Source organism: Dermacentor variabilis, chromosome 3 (assembly GCF_050947875.1).
Source record: "Dermacentor variabilis isolate Ectoservices chromosome 3, ASM5094787v1, whole genome shotgun sequence".
NCBI lineage: Eukaryota > Metazoa > Arthropoda > Arachnida > Ixodida > Ixodidae > Dermacentor > Dermacentor variabilis.
Genome location: NC_134570.1, coordinates 155,639,610 through 155,654,434, shown reverse-complemented (window position 1 = coordinate 155,654,434; position 14,825 = coordinate 155,639,610). Strand labels below are relative to the sequence as shown.

Here is a 14,825-nt window from a genome sequence, read left to right as displayed (position 1 = left end):
GTGGCCTTCAAAAACTTCCTTTACACAATACTTTGTTAAATACAATCCTTGTATGTCATAATGAAAGAATCATGTCCGTAAGAAACGCTTAGAAACACGGACCGCCTCAAAAGTAACGCTTATGAGAGCAGCCGGTCTGCTAGAAAAGGTCGCAGTGGCGACACCTGGTGGCATCAACGGAAAGGGGCACGCGCTGCTGCTCGGTCGCGTCACTAGGACATTATTCTATTATTCTAGTACACTATACCTGTGGCTCGGTGCTGTTATTGGCGCATGCGCAGTAGTCACTAGGCAGCGAGAGAGAAAAATATCCGCAGCGAGGCGCCCGTCGTGACGTCATGTGCCTCCTCGGAGCACCGCCATGGCGAAATCGCAAGTCCACGCCAGTAAAGCTTTCGCTTTAAAATGTCATTGCAATGCGTGCGACTGGACCGCTGTTTTTTTTTTCGCTCCACACGGAGCCTTAAGTCGGAGGCAGCCGAGCACGATAAGGGAAGCGAGTACCGGAGGATTAGGGCGCCTCGAGGTGGGCAGGTGGACTGAGCGCCGGGGAACGTACGAAGGATCGCGTGGCGGAGGGAAGGAAGAGGACAGCCGGAGGTTCGCTGGGTTCACCTTCTCTGGCAGTTTCTACCGATTCTGTATGTGCTATGGATGTACCACGATCGTCTGGCGATCGAGAGGCCGAGCGCTGAGGGAGAAGGTCAGTGCAGCAATGCTAGCTGCGGCAGGCCGAGCGCGAGTCGACCGACTCCGACTATGGGAACGCTGGTTACGCACAGGCGTATGGGAATCCCACTTATACGCTTGCGCGTAACCCACGTTTATGCAGTGAGGCGCTACCATACTTTTTCTCTGTAATTGCGAAAACGCCACATACGTAACTACCATGCTATTTTTGCTGATAAGCATGAAATGAACACATAATACATTATTTTCTGTATCTAATCAAAATAACTGATGAGAGTATATGGCACACATCTCAATTACACCATACTTGAAACACAGAAAGCCACTTGAAAGCAACTTGAAAATGCTTCACATGTCATGCCAGTTCAAGTTAGCGTCCCGCAAGTAAGCATGTTAGGTGTGCTACTTTATAATTTTCACGTAAGCGACTCAATTACTATTGATTTTAATTAAAAGTATATTATCTCTGTTGTTCACACTACTTGGATAGTTAAACCAAACGACGCAAACAGCCTTGCAACGACAGCTAACATTGTTCTAAGTCCAGGACTAGCCCATTGAAAACAGCCTCAAAATGACGCAAAATTAAAGCAGTGTTGTTTCAAGCTAAATCACGGAATTTCATTGAGCAGCACATTTACTATTGCGGGGCTCAAGAGCTGAAATGGTAAAAATAAATAAAGTCTTAGGCGTAATATTTAATAAACATAATTTGTCAAACATTCATTGCGCCTTCCTCCCTGCAAAAATGCCCGAAGTCGTGGGCGCCAGAGTACTGCCTTAGAAATTTTCCACAGAATATAAAAGTAATAATTTGCAATATCTTATTGTTATGTCACTTAAATTAGAACTGCTGTCGTCTTTGCGACGCGGCATCGAAAAGTAACATGCAGTCTCTCTTACACGTTTGTCTCTATTAGGCACTGTCTCTCTATATACCTTTAATGAGTAGTGGGACAGTCCATCTCGGCCGCGTTTCTAAGCACTTGACCTACTTAGACAGAACGGTGTTAAAACAAATAGTAAAATGTAAGCAGGCAACGTGCTTTAAACATAAGCCGAAGTGGAACGTCCTACGGCATATTTACGTATACCAAGCGTATTTTTTCTCCATGATAGAAACAGTGCATGTTAGTTTTCAATGCTCCGCCCTAAAGAACACAGCAGTAATTTATGTGGCATATCCTATGGAGCTCAAGTATGCGGCCAACAATATTCGAGGTATAGCTTGCCTGCACAGACAGTTTGAAGTTTTTGACAAGAACACCTGAACAATGGAAAATGCCGCACTCAAGGGCTATTTACGGGCAGCGAATGCTTCGACCTACGCTTCAGACTTAATAGCATTACCTTAGAAAATTATGGATTTACAGTTCTTATTCAGCCTACGGAACTGCTTCCATTCAGACGAGTTATTGTTGGTTCTAGAGCACAGCTCCGAGGCACCCGTTCCTGGGTTGAGCGTCGGCGTTTCCCGCCGTGACCGCGCGAGCGCGCTCGTGTCACTACTCGCGCCTTCCTCGGCGTCGTCTTCTACAGCTGGCTCCGGTGCAACATCATCGCAGCGTTCCCATACTGCCTCTGCCTGCGAAAGACCCCCCGCCCGCCCACCTCGTCTCGCCAACCCCCACCGACGAACAACGGGAGGCCCTTCTCTCCAGCACCGACCGAGACATCTAAACATGGGTCCTGGCACGAGCTGAAGACACCATCGTGAAGCACAGCCTGGCAGCCTACGTAGCTTAGCCTCCGTTACCCCTTACCCCTTCTAATAATAAAGTTGACGCTCACTCACTCTGCGAAGTCACTGATGGCACTGGCCCGCTGCCAGTCGGTGTGGTGACTACGGTCTCAAAATCTTTGCCTCAATATATTGTGAAATGAAAGCACGCATCTAGCAGCGCTCGAATTTCGCATTAGGGAGTATCGTAATCGTCGGACACATTTTGTTATTGTCTTTATACATGTACTCTGGGCTGTGCAAACACGCGCCGTAATGGTGCGTGTACCTCAATTATTGCATTCATATTGCGTTTTTTGCCGCCGGCTGTAGCATAATATATGTGCGGCTAGTGAATACTGCTACGGTACAAGCCTAATAGAATGTATCATTTCTCTTGATCTGTATACCTACCTGTTGGTTAACTGATATCTATTTTTCTATTTCTCATTCTTTCTTTTTCTTCAAGTCTTTGCCCCAGATGAGTTTTTGGGTCAGTCAAGTTGCCTGCGCCCCACTTTTACTGAGAACCGTACCATAGCATTCTTCGAAATTTGTGAAAAATAAGGTCATTCATTCATTCTTTACAACGCCTGTTTTCAAACCAGACATGGAAGTATGCCAGTAAATAAATATAGAGTATATTTATTTTTTCTGCGAGCCCGTCATATCGCCAGAAAACAATGCTTTAATCACACTCAAATGCCGGTCAGCGCCCGAGCTTCTTCGCGAATATCCGACCACAGCTGCATGAAAGACGCTTTGGCCCCAAGGTCTCGTATTGTCTTCTCGAAACGCGCCAACTGGTCTGGTGTGAAGTGCTCCTTCCAGCCTCCAACTTTGGCCTGCCTCACGAGGCCATATTTTGTCTTGTCTCCGCCGTATCCGTGCTTGCAAGACACATCGTTCCTGGCGAACATTTCGCGCCAGCCAGCTTTCTCGTTTCCTTGCAGATCGAACACTATGACTTTCCTCATGTTCTCAGGCTGCGAGCGCTCAAGGACCTTCTGCAACAGTCCCTGTTGCTGTTCTAACGCCTTGCCATAGCTTTCGCCCAGAAAGTGAGCGAGTCTCAGAATGGTTCCCGGCGTGTCCCGCTTGAGCTCCTCGTAAGTCAGGAAGAACACGTTCGGCTCGCCCCTGAGGGCGTATCCCGAGGCGACGTGGTCGAAGTAACTGCCGTAGCCCAGGTCTCCTTCCAGAAAAGGGTCGATGATGTCTTCGAACGTGCCATCCTGGAATCGGTATATGCTCATGTTGGTCATGGTGTGGAAAATAGACACGCACACGTCCCAGGGGTTCCGGGCCACGTAGACGTACCTTAAATAGAGAGGAAAATACAATGAACTTGTACATTTTTTTTCAGTGACGTTGTGTTTAAGGTCAGAATAGTTTACGACACAAAAATTGAGGATGAATATACAGGGCAAAGATAGGCAACACAAGGACAAACCTTCAAAGCATTATTCTAGAAAGGAAGTGAGTGGCCTGGTTCCAGGTGTTTCAAGTAGGTGTGAGATTTGTGGATGCTGGTCGCTAAAATGTGTAAGCTAGCTGTAGACAGGGGAAGCACGTGTACATTGCATAGGTGACAATCGATAACGTATCATTAGAGAAACAGATTCGAAACGAAAGGAAATAAACTTGCGAGGGGTTGTGTAAGAAAACCAGGTGGAGAAGAAAACCAACTCATGGTGAATTGCCTGACCTATTTCATTTGTGCTGGTACAGCTCTCCTACCTCCAACGAATAGGTTGCGCAAAGGACCTGCTCCGCAGTAACATATCATTATCAATACTACTACTGCTGTTGTCACAAGTAATAATAACAGGAATGGTAAGTGTGCGTTTACCTCACAATCGCTCACATACACAAAAAGTCTGATATGCCTGTTTCGGTAACATTCTAATTGGCTCATTCGCGCATGTTCGAAAGATTTCCACATTATATTCAAGTATTCACGGGTTCATCTGTATACAGGGACGATCAAGGTCCCTCTGCAGTTTTTTTTCTTGCGACAAAATTACATCACGTGGGGTACCTATGGTTGTGCAATGAATACCTTCACAGGTAGGCTACGCCGGAAATGAATAGGTTGATCGGCTGGCTTCAACTTGCTCTCATAAGAACTGTTTCTGCCCTGAAATTATGTACAAGCTTGATGACGCTTGCCTGCTGATTCGTCGCCACATACTCAAAAACCATCCAGAACAGTGCGTTGCAAATGGAACATTCCCGCCCCGCGTTCGCAGTCGAGGCCTGCCTCGTTGCACTTGAGCACAGGTATTTAGGTTAAGGATTTGCACTGGGAACGGGTTCGAACGTTTATATTTCGCAGTCCGGTGGAGCGTTGGCCAACGTGCTGATCTTTGCTGCTTACATCTAGGGCCTGTTTCTCTGATCGCCAACTTCCCACCTGTTCACCTTGCGGCCTGATAGCTTGCTGGCCGGCTGATCAAGGAGCGAGTAACGGACAGCGTACGGCGCAACTAAGCCACGACTGTGGGCAGTCAGCGATAACATGGTCGCTGATGACTGACGGCAGCGGGGACGTCAGGAGCCTGAACGGTGCCAACATGTGTAAAACGATGGGCCAAACGAAGCTGGAGTGCAGGCCGGTGGAGCGTCGACCAACGTGCTGATCATTACTGCTTACTTCTAGGTAAGAGGCGTCTACTTGTTGGGATCGGTCGTTTTTCTTTTTGCTCCACTGGACTGCACTCTTGTGTCGAACCATGTCGCCGCGAGATTGTACAAAGTGTTCAAAGTTGTGTGCAAAAGATCAAGAGAGTATATCTTGTTCCAAATGAAAGAATGTATACCACGCGGGCAAATGTTCTGGAATGACTAAAAAGGCTTTGAAAAACATGGGACCACTCGAAATCGATCTCTGGATGTGTGATAGTTGTAGGAAGCAGGAATCAGGGGAAGAAACGTCGGAAACCAGTGACGCAGAACGCAGAGGGGAAGGGAACGGAGGAAAGAAAAATCAAATGAGTCATGTTACAAAACTGATTGAGGATATTAGCCAAAACATGGTGCCAGTATTGGGCCGTCTATAAGAGATGGAAAAAAAGGTAGACAGATAGTGCACGACAACGGAAGGAATAGAAAAATCTATGGAACTGCTGTCGCATAAATATGACGAAATTATGGCCACCACCGTAAGGCAAGAAAAGGACATTGCAGAATTAAAGATAACGTCAGCAGGACTGACGCGAAAGATGGAAGAAAAAGGCAATGGAATTGCAAGGCTGTAGGAAAACGTCGAAAGTGCTGAACAGTACTCGAGGCGGAAAAACATCGAGGTACACGGCAGGGGCGTAGCCAGGGGGGGGGGGAGCCTATGGGGTGTCAGCCCCCCCCCCCCGAAATTTTTTCGTGCTGCCTATGCACCGCGGACCAAAGCAACCCCAGGTGCAGGAAATCATTCTGGATTTTGTCTAGAACGTCTTTTTCACGCTCGAAAAGCCATTTCACCGCGAAAATTGTGAACTCGGGTTGGATTTCGCGGTAGCGCCCATGCACCGCGAGTCGCATAACGCAAGCAGCCCCATCCGAGCACAAAGTTTCAATGGCGTTTTGATGACAAACGGGCTCGTAGTGGCCTCTCGCGGAGGCCGCGGAATCTTCACTCCATCATGGAATCTACGGAGCGCGTGGATGTCAATTCCGAAACTTTCTGCGTCTAAAGTTCTAATAAACTTTTGATGTGAAAGGTGCATTGACATTTCCAAACGTGTGCTTTAGATTTTCAATTGCGGAAATTTGTAATTTTAATGTTCCAATAAACATTTGACGCCAAAGGTTCATTAACTTTTCCAGTCTTACGTTGGGCTATACAACGAAAGAAGTCCAATCAACACACTATCAGACAAGTTGACACAGCCCGCAGCGAGGCCCGATGAGACGAAACGTTGTGGTGGTACATTCGTGCCGTCATGTCACATAAAAAATATCAACATTTGTTTTTCACCTGCGCCAAAGCATCCAGTGAAGACACTAAAGCCAGCCAAGGTAACCACGTTCTTATTTACTTTTTTCTACTTTGACTTTTAATCGGTAGGGCACAGCGAGCCTCTTCAATTTTTTTGTTCTCGCTCCCCTACCCAGCGGCTGCCAGAGCCAACCAGAGCGCATGCGTTTTCTTCGTCTTGCCCCGACAACCGCGCGGCGCACTTCGGTACGCGTTCGATTTTCTCTGGTCGAGCGCGTTTTTGCCTGGTAGAGTTTTGGACGCTTACTAGCTAGCAGACAAGAAAAAGAAGCAATGGTCGCTCGCCGCCGTCACTGTGGGGAATCGACGGATTCTTGTTCGACGTTCGCTTGAGCGCAACCTCTCCAGAAAGTCTTGTCTCGCCGGTGTAGGATACCGAGCAGTATGCGCATGGTTCTTGGTGGACTAAGCGTATCGTGTTTTCTTCGATATTCCTTTAATTGCCACATTAGTTGCCCAAACTAGGAATTCGATTGTGACCAACATACTTTGCGTTTTTTTTTCAATTACGGTTCCCCCACCCCAAAAAAGGAAAAAAAAAGAAACGTTGAGGCGCAGCGGATTGTCGCATGGTGCAAGTTCTATATTGTTACTTATTTTACTGAAAGTAATAGGCCAAGGGACGCTTCATCTGCCGGATACTTTTATTATATTATTGTGATAGCAATTATATGGAGACTCTAGGCGCATTCCTGCCGTCGCCGTCATGTTCCGCATAAAATCCAAGGACGATAACATCGTGACCGCGCGCCGCCTGCTGCATGTGCGAGTGAAAGCGTGTGGGGAGTGGGGGGAATGGGTGAGCCGACGATGGTGGCTCAGTCTTTTGTGCGCAAAGGAGAAAAGCGGGGAGCAAGCGCGCCGCCTTCCGTCGCGCGCGATACATCGGGGGGAGTGGATGGAATACGGGCGGGATCTGGGATTCTGTGAATCTGATTGCGCAGCATGTTTATTTGCCTTGTTTGACCCATTATATACCTTGGCGTTTTCTTAGGTACGTAGATTTATTGGAGGCTCATAAGTACGTTTGGATATTTTGTTGCAAGGTTTTGTGTATACGTGCAGTGAACTTTGTTCCCAGTGGCAATTTTTTGCCCCTTATCAAGCTGTGTCTTCGCATTCGTATATTCCATTGTATCTTTGCATTTATAATGTACGAGGGCGAGTCAAATGAGAGTGAGCCTACCCACCCCGCGAAATTATGGTTCTGTTCATTATCTGCAAGGCCTGCGCGTAGCACGCAGGCATCTCATTTACAAAAGTGGTTCGCAGGTGTGAGGATAAGTGTTTTTTAACGCGCTCATACACGGGGTTGAACATGGTTGCGTGACGTGAGGGATGCTCCAGAAGTTGAGCAGCATGGTGCCGTGAGGTTTTTGTCCGCTGAAGGTGTTTCCCAAAAAGAAATTAGTCACCGTATGCCTCCCGTGTACATTGAACATTGCCTTTCATTGGCCACTGTGAAGCGTTTGAACAAACGGTTCAAAGAAGGACGTGAAAGTTGCAAAGACGATCCCAGACCGTGCCAAAACCATCTTGCAATCACCCCTAACGAAATTGCAAAGGTTGATGAGCTGATGACACAAGAACGGAGGATAAGCATCGATGAACTGGCAGAGCCTGTGAACATCAGTCACGGTTCGGTTCACCGTCACCGTTCACGTCTCGGTTATCGGCTCCTGTGTGCGCAATGGATGCCCAAGATTTTGAACCGCCGCCAGAATACGGATAAGTTCGGTGCTGCCTTTACTCACCTGATTCGATATCACAACAAGGGTGACGATTTCTTGTCTGCAATTGTAATCGGGTACGAACCATGGTGCCACTACTACGAGCCTGAAACACGACGGCAGAGCTCACAATGGAAAGATTCGAATTCATCACTTCCAAAGAATATAAAGGCCATCATTTCCGCCGGAAAGGTGTTGTTGAGTTTTCTTTTTCGATCGTCAGGGGCTATTGCTGATAGAGCTTGATAAATCTTGAGGCTATCAAATGTTTCGGATATTGTGAAACACTGGATCGGCTGCGTGTCGCAATCAAGAACAACCTACGCGAAAAATTGACGAATAGGGTCATCTTTTTCCACGATAATGTGCGTCCCCACGTTGCTGATGTGGTTAATATAGAACTGGGGAAGTTCTAGTGGGCAACGCTGCAATATCCGCCATACAGCTCAGATCTGCCGCCTTGCGACTTCCACATTTCGGGGCAACCGAAGAAACAGCTCAAGGGAACCAGATTAGTCTCGGACGATGACGTGAAAGTTAGTTGCAGACGTTTTGAGGCGGCAATCCAAGGAGCATTATGATGCGGGAATTACGCGACTAGTTATTCAATGGGACAAATGCCTAAATGCTCATGGAGGCTACTTTTAAATAACATACCCCGTTTGTCATATATTCGCAGTGGCTTACCTTCATTTGACTCGCCCTCGTATATTCTGGAGAAATGTTTTTTATACTAGCTCTCTGCTGCGACTATACTTTCAGTGCAATTACTCACGATACACGACCGGTGACAGCTGCTCCTGCTTAATACATTGAAACAAATGACAGTGTCATTGAGATTTTTCACTGGCCGTTGAATATGTACAAGAATGTAAACAAGGATCTTGAATGACAGTTTCATTAGCATATTTATTTGTACTAAACTTGTTCATTTCATGGCCTTTACATTTTTCATATCAGTGGCATGCACTGCTTTGCTGGTATCGAACTGATGTAGTTCTAACGCTCGTGTGATATTTTCTTCACTTATTAAATAGAGAAAAACATGGAAGCATTGACATCAGTTTTGTTGTGCACAACTTTTGGCACATACGAGTATAATATTTTGTGAAAAAAATACACATTTTACTTGCATTGACAGTGCGTAGCGTTGAAGAATTCGTTTGCAGCATCTTTGGCAATGGCAATGCAGATGTTATTCATGTATTTGATCCCTAGGCAAATTGCTTAAGAGGAAGCTTTAGCTTGGGCCCAACTCCAACGCGGCCTATTGAGATACATGTAAAACGCAGAAACGCTTCTCTGAGATAACTCCTGAATCGCTTTTAATGAAATTTGTTGCATTTGAGAGAGCAGGTTAAATTATAGTGTCTGTTGGAAGCGGAATTTCGATTTAGGGTCAGAACTTTGTTTAAAATATTTTGAAAAATTCGAAACTTCGAAAAAAATAGAAGGACAAAGTTTACAAATTAATAGCTCTTGCATCAAGAACAGGTATCGCGGTTCTGTAAACGGCATCCATTACACCAATCAAAGCGGACAAATTCGATATGTCTATTTGTATCTTACGTGAATTGGTTATGTACAGGGTTCTGCAAGAGCCGTATTTCCATAATACTTAATTTTTTGAGACTCATGTGTAACATATCAAGTTTGTCCGCTGTAGATTTACTATTATGTGCAATTGACACAATTGCGATATCAATTTTCATTGCTGATTTACAGAGTTGTAAACTTCACTGTTTCGTTCTCTGCAAATTTTTTATTTTTGCCACTTTTTAATAAAATATTAACGACCTAAACGAAGATTCGAAACAAGCGGTCACTAGAATATAAGTTTATCTTTTAAATGCATCAAACCTCATCAAATTTGGTGCAGTGGTTGCTGAGAAAAACGAATTCTCCTTGTACATGTATTTAGATAGGAGCATCCGACCTAATGTTTCCTCTTAGCAGGAGGCCGAGCTGCAATGTAGCTGCAAAGGACCCTGAAAATGTAGCACTTAGGCAGCAATTTCGCATATTGCGAAATCTTGTAACAGCCAAAACGCGACAGGCAAAAGGAAGATACCTATCCCAGCAGTTTGCGCTAAGCAGGATTGATGGAAGAAAAACATGGAAATTGTGAAACAGTTTAATGGGCCGCGTCAAACAGGCTACGATTAAGGAGGTGATTGACAAAAACTTTCCGAAAGAAGAAACACAATCATTGGGTAAACTGTTTAACGAGACTTTCATTCACGCAACAGATAAGCTGCGCATTGCTCATGGTACGAATCATCTCGAATATAAGCCAATACTTTCATGCGCAGAGACAGCGTACCTTCCTGAAAATAATAGAAGCTGAGCTTATGGAATATAATAGGTAGAATGAAGATGTTCAAACCACCAGGTTTTGATAAGATCCGCTTACGAGATCTGGACTACAAGTTTAACAAACTAAAAGGTGCGATTCTCAAAATACTAACCGGAATATATATATTAGAAACCGGAATGATGCCCAAAGAATTGAAAATTTCGATGGTGAGGCCTGTTTACAAAAATGCAAAGAAAAGTGACTGCGCAAACTATAGACCGATTTCTATTATACCTGCCCTGGCTCATAGTTAGGAAAAGCACGTGGCTACCGTTATGCAGTCTTTCTGCGATAAATGTTCATTAAACAACCCGGCACAATATGGTTTCTCAAAGGACCGGAACACAACTACGCTCTTAGAAGAATTCTCGGATTACGTTAACACTGCGATAGAAAACAATCACCTTATGCTAGCATTGTTTTTAGACCTATCAAAGGCATTTGATACTATTGTTCACGCCTTATTGTTGCAAAAGCTGGACAATTTACGCTTCAGGGGCCGATTTCATCATTTCCTTGAGGGATATTTCACAGACAGGTCACAGTGTGTTAGAATTGAAAACAAATACAGTAAATTTAAAGCAATAAAATTCGGTGTTCCGCAAGGAAGTATTATGGCCCCATTACTATTTAATATCTAGGTCTCTGAACTAGTTTTTATTTAAATTTAAGATCAAGAATCTTCCAATATGCAGATGACAAAGCAATAGCACTAGAGCTCACTGATCTAGATCTTGGGTGCAAAGTGTTTCAACAGGATGTGTGCAGGGTAATAGACTGGCTGACGCAAGATGCAATATATTTAAATCGGAGAAAAACAAAGCTTATCTGTTTTAGAAACCCACACAAACGAATGCTCCTAAGGGAGTCTCTCTTTTTACATAACTCGCATTGCACTCCGTGCACATGTAATGAACATGTAATTTGAACATGCAATCAAGTACCTCGAACTAATATTTGATGAGCATATAACATGGAATGATCATGCGCAGTATGGTGTAACAGGCTTAGAGCTGTGTCTGCGATGACGTGTAACCTAAGAGGTAAGACTTCGATGTACTTGAGGCGCAACATATATGTGGCGCTGGCTGAATCTGTTATAACCTACGGTATTACATTTTGTGGAACTTGTTCTGTTCACAAAATGGGAGCCATAAACCGCATAATTAAAAGAATATTAAACAGTGTAACATACGGTACTATGCTGCAACAGGCTGACAAGGAGAAACAAAACAATAGGCTTGGCATACTGGAAATGCGAGAACTATTTTATTACACTGTGCTTATACGTCATTACTATGCAAGAAATTTCAATGTACCTTTCAAGGAAAACGTTTCCCTAAAGGTGCCAATACACTCCGGCGTAACGCGCGCGCTCGTCATGGCGACGTTACGTTGGCGAAAACACGACCCTCTACAGTCCGGCGGCATTCGGCGCGCTCGGACGTCGTCCGGCGCCGAATGCAACCGACTGCATTTCGCGCCGACCGCGCCGAGCAAGTTAGCGCCCTCTCTCGTCGAGGTAGAGACTCACTACTTGGCAGGCTGAGCTAGAACGAGATGGCCTCTTCGCAAGAAAGCGTGCCCGACCTGTGCGGCTCCAGAATCGAAAGTTTTCTGGACGTCGTCCAGCAACACCCGTGTGTCTACGACACAAAGAATGGACTACTGGGATGCGGAGCGGGAAATCAACGCGCGGGAGCAGATACGCATGTACTCTGACCTCTCAACAGGAGCGTCAATGCTACGCACGTGTGTGTATACGTCTCCGGATATGCTATTCATTCAGCGCCTGTTTGTTTGTCTTGTTTTCCCTGTTTCAGTCGAAGAGTGCCTGAAACTATGGAAGCGGCTGAGGGACCGCTATGCTCGTGAACTGAAAGCTGTTGAAGCAACGAAAAGGAGTGGCAGCGGCTACGTGTCTGTGTTATGTAGAGATACCTGTTCCTCTTGCGACGTAGACCACGCGACACACGGTCCGATTCGGTGTCCGGTCCGGCGTCCGACGCACCGGCAGATTTTCATCGTCCGACGCGTCCGACAACCGCACCGTCGTTTGGCCGCAGCCAATGACAGCGTGGCTGGCATGTGACGTTCTCTGACGTTCCCTCCACGGAGGCGGCCTGGCTGGCCGGTTTCTCGCAGTCTTTTCTTTTTCCTTGCCTGCTGCAGTTTGTTTCCGACACGAAATAGTTAACAGTTCAGTAAAATTATCTCGAACGTGTGCCTGTTATGCAAAGCAGCGCCTAATACACTAGCACCAAGCTACTGGCGAGATCGGGAGCCGTGACGCGAGGGCATTTCGCGGGCAGACAGCACACACCGACCGTCTGAGCGAGGCTGCTCGCTTCGCTTGCACTTTTGCCCTTCGCAACGACTGCGTCGAGTAAACGAATTGTATTTAATTACGGGCGACCCAAATGTAAAGTGTTAATTGTTTTGGCAAAAATAAGCGCTCTTTGACGAGCTCGCGTTGGATCGCCAGCGCCGTCGGCCGCAGCTTCCGCCTAGCTAGGCCTACCAGCCCTATCACTGGTTGTTGGCGGCGCCGTCAGTAGACAACGCGCCGTTGTGAAGTGTTCCGTCACTCGCAGGGGTATAATTTTATCGACAGTATTCGCGTAAAGCGAAGCAGTGTTGTGCAGAGTTGTTTGGATTGTGTTTCTCGATGTGGATATGAAGTGAAGCGGGGGGGCTGTATCTGGGCGGAGCTTACGCGCCGATCAATCTTTCGGATGCACGCACCGTGTGCCCCGAATCGTCGTATGCCGCATCCCGGAGCATGTGGCGCCGCACGTCGGATCGGACGCCGAATCGTGAGCAACAGTCCGGTCCGCGGTCGCAATCGCTACCGACAGAGAAAGCGCGCGAAAAATTTGTTTCGATGTTCCACGACAGGCGCCACGGAGCGGCGCGGTGTTCTGCGCATGCGTAGAGTTACTGTATATGCTACCGTAGGTAGCAGAGTTTCGCGTAGGTCCGCCATCTTGCCTGAGAAGCAACCAAGTCTATGCGGCGAAGCCGCACTCCGTTTTTGCAGGCGACATGCCTAGCGTATCGTGGATCGACCGTGGGCGCTTTTGCATCGCTTGTGCACCGCTTTTCCGCCTAATCGCAAACAAAGCGCATCGAAACAGTTGACTGGATTAGATTGTGAAGAAAAAGGCGCTGCCCTTTTTTAGCGCGCGGCGTAAGATGCAGCGCGTATATTAGTTTTTTTTTTTGGACTTGCATTCATCTGTGCACTTTTTCCGCCCTAATAACGTGGTGCACTGGCGTATCTAGGATTGATTGTGTATTCTATATACGCCGATCAGATGCAGCATTCGTGAACCGCGACGGTAACGATTAGATCGCACCGAATAAACTTAGGGAATATGGTGATGTTATAGATTCCGGAAATCCTACAAAAAGTTTCGTGCGAAAAAGCTACTTCACAAGGTAGTATAAGGTTCGAAATAACATAGCCTATTAAAAACTGGACAAACTTTAGTAATTGAGGTAAACAATCAGATACTTTAATAACTTTCCTTCGCTTGAATACTGCTTGGCACTCAGGTTTTGTTTCAACAGAGATAAATACGCTACTAATAGCAGTGCAGTGCTCTTTTAGCATGTAAACAGTAACAAAAGGCACCGAGCCGCAACTACCTCTTTTTTGGCAATAAAATCACAATGCGAATTTCAGCGAAAAAAACAAAAACACTAGTGTATGCGCGTGCAAATATTTTGATATAGTGAGCTTTATCAAGTGGTGCTCTTTTAAAAAGGGAACTGTACTAAATATAATGAGGCCCATACTTGCTTATGTGCCATAGCTCTCAACATGTAGCCAGTCTAAAATATTACTGGTGAAACAATGACCAACCATTGATATTTCGACTCTGGTACCCCATTAGATCTTGTGTAGGAACATATCCATCTAGCAGCAAGCAATGGATATCAGCTACACCTGCAAGTGTGATTTCATGATGTGCCTTTTCACTGCAGGGATTCCAAAAGTAGCCTTCTGTGGGAGTGTAGCGAAAGTTTTTCTCACAGGATTGACATAGCTACATTATAGGGAATAATTCAAAACACAGTTAGGCCCTTACCGTATGTTAAATGACGACATTAATTCCTCTTGCATCCTGCTTCACATAAGCTGTAGTAGATTAAATATCTCTACTAAGTAGTAACCTCTTTCATATTCAGAAACAACCCAAGCAGTGCATAATCATGAAAATGTGAGCTGGCTTTTTTACGACACTTCTGTGAAAGCAGTGCGGTGCATCACATGAAGAAAACTGGTAATTCCAGCTAAATCTTCTGTATAATTCTACGTGCTTCCAT

General features: G+C 45.8%; 1 protein-coding gene across 2 annotated transcripts in view; it reads right to left on the bottom strand.

Moving 5' to 3' along the window:
- Window positions 1-3,048: 3,048 nt before the first annotated feature.
- LOC142574275 (amine sulfotransferase-like) overlaps window positions 3,049-14,825 on the bottom strand; it is a 33,441-nt gene continuing 21,664 nt past the window's right edge. For both annotated transcript variants that reach the window (XM_075683399.1, XM_075683400.1), the window contains one exon: window positions 3,049-3,730. In XM_075683399.1, coding sequence (XP_075539514.1) covers window positions 3,109-3,730 — 622 coding nt within the window. In that variant the 3' untranslated portion in view covers window positions 3,049-3,108. The remainder of the gene's footprint in view (window positions 3,731-14,825) is intronic.